General features: G+C 41.4%; 1 protein-coding gene across 2 annotated transcripts; it reads left to right on the forward strand.

Moving 5' to 3' along the window:
• Positions 1-264: 264 nt before the first annotated feature.
• Positions 265-13,299, forward strand: ZNF200 (zinc finger protein 200). 2 transcript variants are annotated; one of them, XM_008696788.2, is made up of 5 exons: positions 265-427; positions 1,146-1,476; positions 2,081-2,172; positions 2,511-2,631; positions 11,020-13,299. In XM_008696788.2, the coding sequence occupies exons 2-5, from the start codon at positions 1,230-1,232 to the stop codon at positions 11,769-11,771; spliced, it is 1,212 nt and encodes a 403-aa protein (XP_008695010.1). In that variant the 5' UTR covers positions 265-427; positions 1,146-1,229; the 3' UTR covers positions 11,772-13,299. The 2 variants fall into 2 exon arrangements, with proteins under 2 accessions (XP_008695010.1, XP_008695011.1); XM_008696789.2 differs by lacking the exon at positions 265-427 and adding an exon at positions 455-769.
• Positions 13,300-13,515: the final 216 nt, after the last annotated feature.

A 13,515-nucleotide genomic window follows, 5' to 3' on the forward strand; every position in this document is an offset into this window, starting at 1 on the left:
CCAGCCCGTCGCGGAGGGTTGGAGCCAGCGTCCTGCTTTCCGTCTCCCAGACCGAGCCACAGAAACAGCGGTTGCCGCCAGCCCGTTCTCCCTCTGGCGCTGAGAGCTTTGCATGTCGTCCGCGAGCATCGCCTTCTCAAGCGCAGCCCGCCCGCTCCGAGCGGGGAGACCAGGCTTCCGCACCGGAAACGAGACACCGGTTGTGACGTAACGGCTGCCAAGGCTCCCAGCCTCCCAGAAGGCACCGTGTCCCGGCGGTCCTCCCCAACTGACGGCGCCTCACGCCAATAATCGCCGGCGGCCTGTGAGGACACTCCGAAGGGCGAGGGGAGGGCTCGGCCTCTCGCGCCTGGTTTCCCGGTCTCTCTGCGCCGGGGTCTCTGGGCCGTCCCCTGCAAGCGCCCAGGGGCGACAGAGCCCCTGAGAGGTGAGGGGCTCCGCGAGGGCGGGAACCAGGCTGAGGTGGCCTCTGGGGAGCTAGAGCTTGGTCCGTTGCTGGGGAAGCCTGGCCGGCTAGGGAGCCAGGAACGTACCCCGGGCAATGTCGCCGCCTGGGCTTTGTGATAAAGGTACCCTTGGCTGGTGGGAGAGGCTCCAGAATGGGCCTGGCCAGCTGGGCCCTATTGGGATGTCCCTCGCCGCTCTCAACAGGGCTCTCACGGCGGAAAGGAGTCAGCAGGCCCTGTATGGACTTCTCGTGCGGCCTTGCGTTTGCTCCTTGAGCCATCAATTGCCCTCCGAAGGGCATCCGAGGGACCCGCGGTCCAAGGTGCGCACTACGGCTTCATTCAATGGCCAGGCCAACTTCTAAGCAGCTGCCCTCGGTATTGGACCTCAGGTTTCCTATCTTCTAGCCCGTTGTTCTTTCTGCCAGCAGGAGTTAAACCGCTCTTCCCAGTGGAGTTTGCACTTCATATTTCTCAGCAGGATGACCCCTGGGGTTTGGACATCCTTCGGCTTTCGTTCTCAGAGCGTCCTCTCAGGCCTTGCTATGAGTGTCTAGTCCAGGGGCCTTCCGTTTCAGTTAGGAGTTCCTCACCCCAGCTTCTTTCTTTCCTTCCGCTTTAAATTTCATGTGGCCTCCCTATCCAGGCCGTGTATTGGACCTGGTTTTGTGGGTAAACCATGGTTTCTCTCGTCTGCAGCTCGGCTCTCTGACAGATTTCCTTCAGTAAGAGGTGACTCCTGAAGCTCTGCAAAACGAGTGTGGTGTGTGATTGCAAGGCGCGATGGCTGCAAAAGTGGTTCCAATGCCCCTAAAGCCAAAGCGGTCCTTTATACTGAGAGTTCCTCCAGACTCCAAGCTGGGCCAAGACCTACTTCGAGATGCTACTAGTGGGCCCAAGACCATCCACCAGCTGGTTCTGGAGCACTTCCTCACCTTCTTGCCCAAGCCAAGCCTGGTCCAGCCCAATCAGAAAGTCAAGGAGACCTTGGTTATTATGAAGGATGTGAGCTCAAACTTTCAGAACAGACGTAAGAAGCACATGCTGTTTCACTAGCAGAGAAGGGAATGGTACTAGGGGCTGAAATAGGTTTTTATGTTAGTAAGAATTCAAATTAGGATGGTGGGTATTGAAAAAAGTTGATTCTAATAACTCAACATGTTGGGGAGAGGGAGTATTTTTTCTCAAGCTGGAGTTCGAGTGGATTGCTGGGTGTGTGTAAACCCAGAGAGTAAACGTAGTGTCAGTTTTACCCAAACATTGGGAGGGTGTATATCATTTTAGGATAAAGAAATGTGGATGAATTGTTGAATTGACTGCAGTTTATGTGGAATTTTGGAAATTTTGTGCTTGTTGTGGGCATCTTCAGACATTATGCTCCTCCAGCCTTCCCTTTAGTAGTAATGGGAATTTTAAAAGTTCTTAAGAGAATCATTCTTTTCATAATGAGGAGACCCTATATAGGTTCAAGACCCTGTGGTTTATAGCTTGAACTCTTCCTGGGCTCACAGAAGCAGAAAAAGCCATAAGTTGCCTTCGGAAGGAGTGAGGACAGTGTGGCCTTAAGGTGTGGTTAGGGTTCCCATATTAGAATCACTGATTTTTCCATTAACTACAGCTTCCTCTTTACCCAGTGCAACCTCATCCCATGGTGAAGCTTCTGCCCAGAGAAGGAATCCAGCAGAAACAGGACACAGTGTCTCTGTATTTGAAAACTGAGCCTGAGGTGGGTTTGGTTTTCCCGTTCACTGTTTTGAGTACATCATCTTCTCTGCTCTTTCAGCGCTCCCTGCTCAGCCAGCCCATGTATAAAAACACACTCTGGGAGTCAGTAAGGAGAGTGGGCTCGTTTTTCACTTCCTCCTTGGATATTTCTCTTCTGCTTGTCCTTTGGCTCCTCTCTCAGCCTGGCCATCTGGTCCATGCTGCATCTGCGTGGAATTTATAGACCCCTTTGACCTTCCCTTCCCTGATCGTTGGGTTTCAGTCTTTTTTGCCAACAGAGTTGTCAAAGAACCAAAGAACCTCTGTTATTAAGAGGAAGGGGGCCTATTGCTCTTTCAGGAACTGGTGGTCCTTGAGGATTTGAATGTATTTCACTCCCAAGAAGAATGTGTGAGCCTGGATGCTACTCAACAGCCCACCTCAGAGAAGGAAGACAATGTTGGGGAGATGATGTTACTGGGTAAGAAATCTTGTGTGTTCATATTGAATGTTATGGAAGAAGCACGTTCTTCTATTTTGTCATATATTTTTTTAAGATTCTATTTATTTGACAGAGAGACAGCCAGCGAGAGAGGGAACACAAGCAGGGGGAGTGGGCGAAGCAGGCTCCCAGCGGAGCAGGGAGCCCGATACGGGGCACGATCCCAGGACCCTAGGATCACGCCCTGAGCCGAAGGCAGATGCTTAACAACTGAGCCACCCAGGCGCCCCTGTCAGACTTTTTAAGGACCTGATGAACACTAGCTAAGTACATGGTCACACATGTTTAATTTTTGTTCTATGCCTTGTGGCAGAGCCTGTACCAGCTGTGGTGGCCATTTTTCCTATATCTTTAGGGCAGCAAGGGTGGAGGAGACTTGTCTTGGTAAGCAAGACCTGCAGCTGATGTACTGACATCAGATATTCAAACAGATAGAAAATCAGGCAAATTGTTTCTGAGTCCATTTTCTGGATTCAGCGCTAGTCCCCCAACAGGTGTATTTTTTTTTTTTTTAAGATTTTATTTATTTATTCGACAGAGATAGAGACAGCCAGCGAGAGAGGGAACACAAGCAGGGGGAGTGGGAGAGGAAGAAGCAGGCTCATAGTGGAAGAGCCTGATGTGGGGCTCGATCCTAGACCGCCGGGATCACGCCCTGAGCCGAAGGCAGACGCTTAACCGCTGTGCCACCCAGGCGCCCCCCAACAGGTGTATTTTAAATTAGTGTTTTCATTGGACCCATGACTCTTTTAAGTCTTTTTTTTTTTTAAGATTTTGTTTATTTATTTGACAGAGATAGAGACAGCCAGCGAGAGAAGGAACACAAGCAGGGGGAGTGGGAGAGGAAGAAGCAGGCTCATAGCAGAGGAGCCTGATGTGGGGCTCGATCCCATAACGCCGGGATCATGCCCTGAGCCGAAGGCAGACGCTTAACCGCTGTGCCACCCAGGCGCCCCTAAGTCTTTTTTTTTTTCTTAATGTCCAGTAGTTATGAAGTCTACTAGTATGAATGAAAATATATCCAACTATTGATGGGAATAATATCTGGCACTTATTAAGCACCCATGTGCCATTATTGTATGAGGCACTAGTTCAAGTGCTTTGCATGCATTTATTATCACATACATTTCTCACAAAGGTAGAGTATAAGAATTAACTACTATTTTACAAATGACGGAACTGAAGCAGAAAAATGTTAAGAAATTGCTAAAGGTTGGGCAACCCTCTTGGGTCCTCTCCCTCTTCAGGAGCTTCATACTATTGCTCAATAAACTTTGCTTTCCTTCCCACCAAAAAAAAAAAAAAAAGAAAGAAAGAAAGAAAACCAGAAAAGAAATTGGTAAAGGTCACACAGCAGTAGGTAGCAAAGCAGGGATTTGGACTCAGGGATTCAAACATCAGAGCTTACAGTCTTAGCCCAGAATTATACTGCCTTCTTCCTGCATTTCTCAAAAAATTTTCATTGAATTTTCTATATGGTTGGTGAATGGGGCCTTCTTCATTTGTGCTTATTTCCCAGTAATGGTTAAAAAAGAAATGAGAATACTATGTATGAACTCATCTGGCAGCAGCAAGCTGCTGAGAGATGATTCAGCCTTTCTCTACAAATATACTGCTAGCCTAGAGTCAGGAGCCCTCAAAAATCATTTTGCTGAGTACCTAATATTTTTTACTTTGCCTTCAGGGCTGTTTGCTTCTGAGGCTGAAGTGGAGCAGAAGGTGGGTTTTGTGAGTTGCCTGGGGTAACAAAAATCAAATCCACGACTGTTGAACTCTGTAGTTGTCTTACACTGTGTGGTGAGTGTAGTGTGGTACAAAGAGAGCCTGCTTCATTTCCCACAAGTTATTCTATGTAATATTTTTTTTAAGATTTTATATATTATATATATGTATATATATGTGTGTGTGTATGGATTGATTGATTGATTGATTGATTGTAAACTCTGTTCCCAACGTGGGGCTCCAGCTTACAACTTGAGAACAAGCATGCTCTACCAACTGAGCCAGCCAGGCAATTCTAATGTTTTCTTATTTTAGAGATAAGCATAAACAGATCAGATTTATTACGCTGAGTTTTTCTCAGTCTTGGGTAAAACTAGCATTTATTTTAGGTGACTGGTTGGTGGGTATGTGCCAGTTCCAGGAACACTTTGATCATGGACTTTGAGGCTCTCAGGCACAATCCTCACCCATACCCCAAAGCTGATGATTTAAACCAACATTTAATAAATGCTACTTGCTTTGTCCTTAGGCAGAGCTGGATTCTGGAGTTGATTATCAGTGGGTTAAAATGATACATAGTGCTCCATTCCTGCCCTCTAAAGCTTCCAATTTGTTTTTAAAAGATAAGTCATTCACATAAAAAGATAACCATTATGAAACCATTATAGCTATAAAGAGCTATCACAAGGTCAAGATAGGATATGGGCCCAGGAGCAGAGTTTGGAAGAAGATAGATTCGATTGTAGATGAGATTGAATCCATGATAGGAAATAAGGTGAGATTATTCTTTGGGCACTTGAACATTAGGAATTGGAGGTCACATGTAAAGATGTAGAGATTTGGGAGTCATCAGTATATAGCTGACATTCGAAATAGTAACATTAAGTAGTTTGGAAAGGAAAAATGTAAGGGAATGACACCTTGTGGGGATAGGAATCACAGGAGAATCCTTGGCAGAGGAGGACAGAATGTGTGTCTCAGTTCAAATGAATCACATAAAACAACTGAAAATATAGAACACTTAAATTTTCAAAGAGATAGTTCCTATGTTCATATCTGCCCTCTACTGTGGTAAGAGAATATAAGCCTTTTCAAGATTGATGCAGATTAACTATATATTATACAACAAAGACTCAGTAGATTCCAAAAAGTAGAAATAACACAATAGGATTTATCACAGTGCAGTACAACTAGAAAGTAATACTGAAACTGGGAAAAAAGTTCACTGAGAAATGCTTAAACTATTAAGTAAACTTGGGTTACAGAGGAAATACAAATTAACATTACACAATTTTTCTAGGAGCGCCTGGGTGGCTCAGTCAGTTAAGAGTCTGCCTTCAGCTCAGGTTATGATCCCAGGGTCCTGGGATTGAGCCCCTGTCAGGTTCCCTGCTCAGCAGGGAACCTGCTTCTCCCTCTCCCTCTCCCCCTGCTTGTGCTTGCTTGCTCTCCCTCCCTTCCCCCGCCCCTGTCAAATAAATAAATAAAATCTTTAAAGAAAAATAAATTTTAAAAAATTACATAATTTTCCTAGAATATACCATGTTTCAGAATCTGTAGCATAACCTAAAGTGGTACTCAAAGAAAATTTATGCCTTAAAAACACATATTAATTTAGAAAAATGAAAGCAATTAAGCCTCTGGCTCAAAGTTAGGGAAAAAAATAAAATAAAGGAAAACAGGAAGAAAGTATTAGTAGATACAAAATTAGAAATCAGTAAGTTAGGGGCACCTGGGTGGCTCAGTCGTTAAGTGTCTACCTTCAGCTCAGGGCGTGATCCTGGCGTTCTGGGATCGAGCCCCACGTGAGGCTCCTCCGCTGGGAGCCTGCTTCTTCCTCTCCCACTCCCCCTGCTTGTGTTCCCTCTCTCGCTGGCTGTCTCTCTCTCTGTCAAATAAATAAATAAAATCTTTAAAAAAAAAAATGAGTAAGTTAGAAATAGAGGAACTAATAAGTAGAAAGATTTAAACAGAAATAGATAAATCAATTTCCAAAGAGGAAATTGGAATTGTCAAAAAAAAAAAAAAAAAAAAACCTAGCCCCCCACAAAGGGAAAGGACCAGACTCAGTTTCACAGAAAATTCTTACAAATCTTTAAAAATTAGACCATTGAAATGCGATGAAAACTTTCAGTTAAAAGAATAAGAAAAACTTCCAATTCTTTTCATGAAATTAGTGTAACAAAGATACCACAACCTGATTAAGAAAACAGTCATGATCAAGTAAGATTTATTCCAAAAATGCAAAGATTATTTAATAATAAAAAGTCTATTAATATAATCTATTTTATAATAACAAGGAGAAAAATCTTATCGTTTTCACAGTTACTGAAAAGATATTTGACAAAGTACAAACTCCTTCAGAAGAACACAACAAAATAGTAACTAATGGATACTTCATTAATGGAACAGATGCAGTCTGCATCTGTTTAATGGGGAACACTGGAAGGCATTCCCTCTAAAATTAGAACTACAACAATGAAGCCCACTATCACTACTACTATTCAATATTGTGTTTTAGGTATTAGCTAGGGCAGTTAAATGAGAAAGAAATTAGATGTGTAAGAATTTAAGAAACAGATAAACCATCTATTACATGTGATATAATTGTGTAACTGGAAAACCCTAAAAAGTATCTGAAAATTATAAATAATAAGAGCATTCAGTAAGGCAATGGGGTGAAAAATTATTTTATGGAAATCATTAGCTTTCTTACATGCAAACAGTCACTTAGAAGTTATAGGAACAAAAAAGATTAAACACCTAGAAATAAACTTAAGAAATATGCAGATATTGGGGCGCCTGGGTGGCACAGCAGTTAAGCGTCTGCCTTCGGCTCAGGGCGTGATCCCGGCATTGTGGGATCGAGCCCCACATCAGGCTCTTCCGCTATGAGCCTGCTTCTTCCTCTCCCACTCCCCCTGCTTGTGTTCCTTCTCTCGCTGGCTGTCTCTATCTCTGTCAAATAAGTAAATAAAATCTTTAAAAAAAAAAAAAAGAAATATGCAGATATTATGAGAAAAACTTCAAAACACTTTTTCTAAAGGACACAGAAGTAGATTTGAAAGAATGGGAAGAAATACCATGTTTACTAGGAAAATTTAACATTAAAACGTCAGTTCTCCCCAGGTTGGTTTATGAAGAGAATGTAATCCCTTTAAAAATACCAGTAGGATTTTTTTCCCCCTGGAACTAGACAATCTGATCTCTAATACAATTGGAGAAATAAATACAAAAATGAAAAATAAATACGAGTCACCAGGAAAATTGAAAAGAAGAGCAGTGGAGAGGAAGGAGCTTATAAAGGTGTTGGGACCACTCAGCCATTTGGCAAATCATACCCTACTTTGCACACCAAGAAAAAGCCCTAACAGATTCACTTAGGAATACAAATGACCCATAAACACATGAAGAGATGTCCAGCCCTACTCATAATTAGAAATGCAGAGTAAACTTCTACCAAGTTACCATCTTTTTTCATCTATCAGATTTCTAGAAATCAGAAACTTAACACATTGGTAGTGAGGTTGTTGGGAGACAGGTATAATACTGGTGGACGTGCAGAATGGTACACTCCCTATATATGGGAGTCCAATTACCAATATTAAAGATGCATTTACCTTTGATCCAGCAGTCCCAATTCTGAGAATCTAACCTTCAGTTAATAGCACACATTCAAAATAATATGCAATTACGGTTGTCCATTGTAGTATTGTTTGTGGAATCAAGGTTGAAGACAATCCAAGTGTCTCTGCAGGGGACTGGCTGAATAAGCTGTGTCTACACAGCACACCATGGTAAGCGCCATGCACTTGAATATAATGATCAAAATAAAGCATTAGCAGACATATACATAGTATATTACCCTTTATGTAATAAGAGGGGAGAAAGAAGATCTATCTAGAGAAACAATGGAAGAATAAAAAGAAACTAATAAAAACTGGTACCTATCTGGGTGATGAGTAGAATGGATAGGGAGAGGGACTGGAGTAAGACTTTTTAGCAGATACCTTTTCATATTTAGATTTTTGAACCATATGAATCATATTTAGCTACTAAAAATTTTTACATTAAAAATTAGTACACTGGGGCTCCTGGGTGGCTCAGTCAGTTGAGCGTCCAACTCTTGATTTCAGCTCAGGTCATGATCTCAGGGCTGTGAGATGAAGCCCCATGCTGGGCTCCACGCTAGGCAGGGAGCCTGCTTGGGATTCTCCCTCTCCCTCTGCACTTTCCCCTCCTGGGCCCCCCCACCCTCCACCCCGCCCATGCTCTCTCGCACGCGTGCGCGCTCTCTCTCTCAAATGAATAAAATCTGCGGGAAAAAAGAACAAAATAGGGAAACCTGCTGTCATTATTAATATCATTAACTGGATAAAGCAAAGAGATAAGCGGCTAGGAAGAATAAATATTGGGGCACCTGAGTGGCACAGTTGGGTTAAGCATCTGCCTTCGGCTCATGTCATAATCCCAGGGTCCTGGGATCGAGCCCCATGAGCAGGGAGCCTACTTCTCCCTCTCCTCCACGCTTGTGCTCTCTCTCATTATCGCTGTTTCTCTGTCTCAAATTAAAAAATAAAATCCTTAAAAAAAGAATAAGAAGAATAAATACTGAGAAGGGAGGGAACCAAAATATGGTTTGGACTTAGAAAAATCTAAAAGGATCAACAAAAACATCTTTAATAGTTTTAAAGTAGGTGGATAGGGAATGTATAACAATAGCATTCTTAACGCAGAATGATGGAAGGTGTCATTCAGAATGGCTATAAAAGAGTAAACCACAGGGGCGCCTGGGTGGCTCAGTCATTAGGCATCTGCCTTCGGCTCAGGTCATGATCCCGGGGTCCTAAGATCCAGCCCTGCGTCGGGCTCCCTGCTCAGTAGGAAGCCTGCTTCTCCCTCTCTAGATCCCCCTGCTTGTGTTCCTTCTCTTGCTGTCTCTCTCTGTCAAATAAATAAATAAAATCTTTAAAAAAAATAAAATAGTAAACCACAGATGTTTTATCAGTAAATATAGAAGATTCTTATAAATTGGAGAAACAAGTCTAAATGCAAAAACTAAAATCATGTAAAGATATTGGTGCCCTTCAAATTTATTTATACTGTAAATACAGTAAGAGTCAAACTTTTAAAAAGGATATTCTGGCTGATTTTTACCAATATTACACATGTTACAAACAAACGCAGTGTGATACTAAGCTCCAAATGTATTAAAAGTTAAGTGTAAATATAAGTCACAAAGGAATGGCCAGAAAATAGAAAATTTATCAGATTTTAATACTTTTTTATGGTTTTAAGTTGTGGAGTTACAGAGAAAGACTTCAGTTAAATATTTACATCAGTAGTGATTGACACAGAGATTAAGATTTGCAGTATATAAAATTTATTTAAATTTATAAAAGTCTCAGCCCAATAAATTGCTAGTTTGTAATAACGAAGTACAAAAAAAGCTACAATGAGAAACCGTTTTATACCCATTAAGTGTTTTTAAGTTCAGTCTAATGCTGGCAAGATTAGGTAAAATTGATACCCACATGTTGATGACAGTATTAAAAGTTGGTAAGCTTCTTTTGAAAGAAGTGTGGCAATCTGTTAAGAGCTGTGATAAATATTGCCGTTTGCTTTGACCCAGCATTTCATTATCTAAGGGAGTGAATGAAAAAGAAAACACCTTTCGGTATGAAACTGCAAATTCCAGCAAAGACACATATTCCAGGCTGTGGTCAGCCACATACCGAAGTGGTTGATTTAACCCTTTATTTTCAGCAAGTTGCCCAGAGTTTTGGGAGTCCCTTGTCACCACCCCCCTTTTCACGGCATACTTTTTTACTTTGTTATCTAGTCTTTATAATCTGTTATTTTACAGACTTCTTTTGGAGGTATAAATACAGAAAAGTCTACAAATCATAAGTGTTCACCTCCGATTTTCACAAAAATGTACACATTTTGCCTAACCACCAAACTCCTAGAACCCCAGAAGTCCCTTTTGTGCCCATTGCCCAATTACTACTCCCCTTCCTCCCCTACAAAGACCACATTGATTTCTACCATACTTTAGTTTTATTACTTGTGGTAATCACCGTAATGCCCAAATAATCACCCACTGAGTGAGTGTGATATGCCTTCATTATTTTTGGTCATTTGAATTGTTCCCAGTTTTTCACTATAGAGGATATTACAGTATTATCTAATCCTATAATACCATAATAGTTAATGTAGTGAAAACGTAGAAATAACTCATCTTACTGTTCACTTACTAGCCTCTTAAAGAGCTTGAGTGGTACCCTTTAGTATTTATGTCCTTCATCTCTTGGTCCTTAGCTCACCGCTCTACACAGAATATAATAAGATCAGTATGCACTTGTTGAGTAATTAGTGCCTATTTAGAAGCAAACATGAAATCTTTCAGTACAGTCCCAATCATTTCATTAAAAAAAAAAAAAGGACTGTGTGCTCACATTGCATAGAAAGATTAATCAGTCATATATTCTACAGTAAGAGTGGAAAAGGAGTGTTGATAATGATTATCTGCTAGTCCTCAGATTTCTGACACTCAAGATTATTGTTTGATGAGAAATCTAACTTGTTTTGTCCTTCCTGGTGTCATATCCCTCAAAAGTTACTAAATTCTCTTTGTTTCCATAGTCAATGACATGAATCCTGAGAGTGACGATCTTCAGAAGGAAACTGTAGAGAATGATGATCATAGAGAAAAGACTTCAGATTGTGATGAAGTGGATTGTTCTGTGGTCTCTGAGGAATCTCCATATTGCCATAAAGACAGACTAAATACATCTATTCCCAAGCAAAGGAAAATGAGAAATCTTCTAGTTACAATTGAAAATGATACTCCACTAGAGGAACTCTCAAAATATGTGGATATCAATGTGATTGCACTTACCCGAAATCGGAGAACAAGAAGATGGTACACTTGTCCACTGTGTGGGAAACAGTTTAATGAAAGTTCTTACCTTATTTCCCACCAGAGGACTCACACTGGAGAAAAACCCTATGACTGTAGTCACTGTGGGAAAAGCTTCAATCATAAAACAAACCTTAATAAACATGAGCGAATCCATACAGGAGAGAAACCTTATTCGTGTTCTCAGTGTGGCAAAAACTTTCGTCAAAACTCTCATCGGAGTCGCCATGAAGGAATCCATATAAGGGAGAAGATATTTAAGTGTCCAGAATGTGGGAAAACCTTCCCAGAGAACAAAGACTTTGTGCTTCATCTGCAGAGTCATGAGGCTGAAAGGCCATATAGTTGCAAAAAATGTGGGAGAAGATTTGGTCGGCTGTCCAACTGCACCCGGCATGAAAAAACCCATTCGGCATGTAAGACCCGAAAGCAGAAATGGGATCAAGAGAGGTCTGATGATCCTGCCTCAACCTGAAATGTTTCGTAAGGAGTTCTGAACTCCCAGGCTGTCTGAAAAGATACAGATATGTGAAAACCTCATTATAGCCAAAATTGGATAAATACCCATCTTGGCTAAAACCTCAAGTTTTTAGAAAATTCCCAGGGAAGAAAACACCGTCAAGGGCTATACCTCAGTTAGCATCCACAGTTTTTGGATTAAGGAGCTTTCTTTTGTGAATTTACACAACAATGTATAGGCCACAGATCCCTTTCCCAAAATGGCTTTGAATGTGACTCTGGAGGCCACTCACCTGCAAGGAGGTGTACAGTGACTCAGTGTACGGAAAGGAATCCATTTTCCCCCACATAGGAATTCACACTTGAGAAAAAAATAATAATGCAAAGGTCCTTATCTGGAACTGTGTTCCCCTGAAAGAACCAAACTACTGATTTGTTAAGCCAATAGCTTCTATTAGCAATTCACATAACCTTCTAAGAATACCCTGTTAAAGCTTGAGTGTTGCAAGGGATTGTTTACTTTGGAATATAGGAAAATACAGCAATTGAATGTCAAATGCTTACTCTGTCATTTTTATGTGATCTAAATAATTGATCTCGATAACATTTGCATTTTGTAGCGAAAAGTGACTTTTATGGGCCTACTTTTCACAGCGTACTTTTAGTGTCTCCTGTTCTTACTGTATTTTGTCTAGCGCTTGCTCAGACAGCTCACTCATGCCTTTACATTGCCAGAAGAAGTTTGGATCGCTCAGGCCCAGCCCCGTTACTGGAAAAGCTCTTCAGAATCTTGTCCCTCTGATGAGCCAAGAAGAAAACCTGCCTACAAAGGAAATCCAAGAGCCTGAAGAGGAAGAGGAAGACATTGGCTTAGACCCATGACTGGTCAATAACCTTACCATGTGCTTAAGTCCCCTCCAAGCAGTCATCAGACCCTTGGCAATGGGTGGTCACTACCTCACAAGTAGTGTTTTATTTTTAGCAGTTGTCTCCAGTGGCTAGCTCACATTGCCCCTCAAGGAGACAAGATTCCAGTGTCTTCATTGTAGTGGATATTTGTTCTCTTTCGCCTGATACCCAGACTTTCCTGACTTGTCTGCCCAGAGGCAAGGCCAGCGGTGCCTTCACGGGACCGATCCTGTGGTGTGTTATTTTAAAGATTCTTGATCAGTTTTTGCTTCTCTTTTAGGTTTCCTAAGGTTTTACATTGGTATTTTGATTGAAATAGGTTAATCCTATAAACTGTTTGGGAAAACTTGTTAGCTTTATAAATTTTGTTTCCCATCCAGAAACATGCCTTTCCATTTACTAAAGTATTATATTCCTGAGTAAATTTTTCTAATTTTCTTCATGTAAGTTCTGTATAATTTTGTTATTGTAAATGGCTTTTTCATTGTATTTTTCTAGTTGATTATTGTTCTTACGTAGAAGTTATTTTTAATTATATATTTGTGAAACTAGCCACCTCATTGAATGTTGTTAATTTTCAGTAGTTTCTCAGTTTCTAAATTTGTGGTTCAAAATTATACCACCCACAAATAATAGTTTTGTTCTTTTTTGGTTTTTTTGTTTTTTGTTTTTAAGATTTTATTTATTTATTTGACAGAGAGAGAGACAGCCAGCGAGAGAGGGAACACAAGCAGGGGGAGTGGGAGAGGAAGAAACAGGCTCCCAGCAGAGGAGCCTGATGCAGGGCTTGATCCCACAATGCCGGGATCACACCCTGAGCTGAAGGCAGACGCCCAACGACTGAGCCACCC

This window comes from Ursus maritimus, unplaced genomic scaffold (assembly GCF_017311325.1).
Source record: "Ursus maritimus isolate PB19 unplaced genomic scaffold, ASM1731132v1 scaffold_2, whole genome shotgun sequence".
Lineage (NCBI taxonomy): Eukaryota > Metazoa > Chordata > Mammalia > Carnivora > Ursidae > Ursus > Ursus maritimus.

Coding starts and splice junctions, on each gene's coding strand:
- ZNF200 (XM_008696788.2), top strand. CDS start 1,230: ATGGCTGCAAAAGTGGTTCCAATGCCCCTAAAGCCAAAGCGGTCCTTT. Junction 1,477..2,080: donor CTCAAACTTTCAGAACAGAC/GTAAGAAGCACA, acceptor CTCTTTACCCAG/TGCAACCTCATCCCATGGTG. Junction 2,632..11,019: donor TGGGGAGATGATGTTACTGG/GTAAGAAATCTT, acceptor TTGTTTCCATAG/TCAATGACATGAATCCTGAG.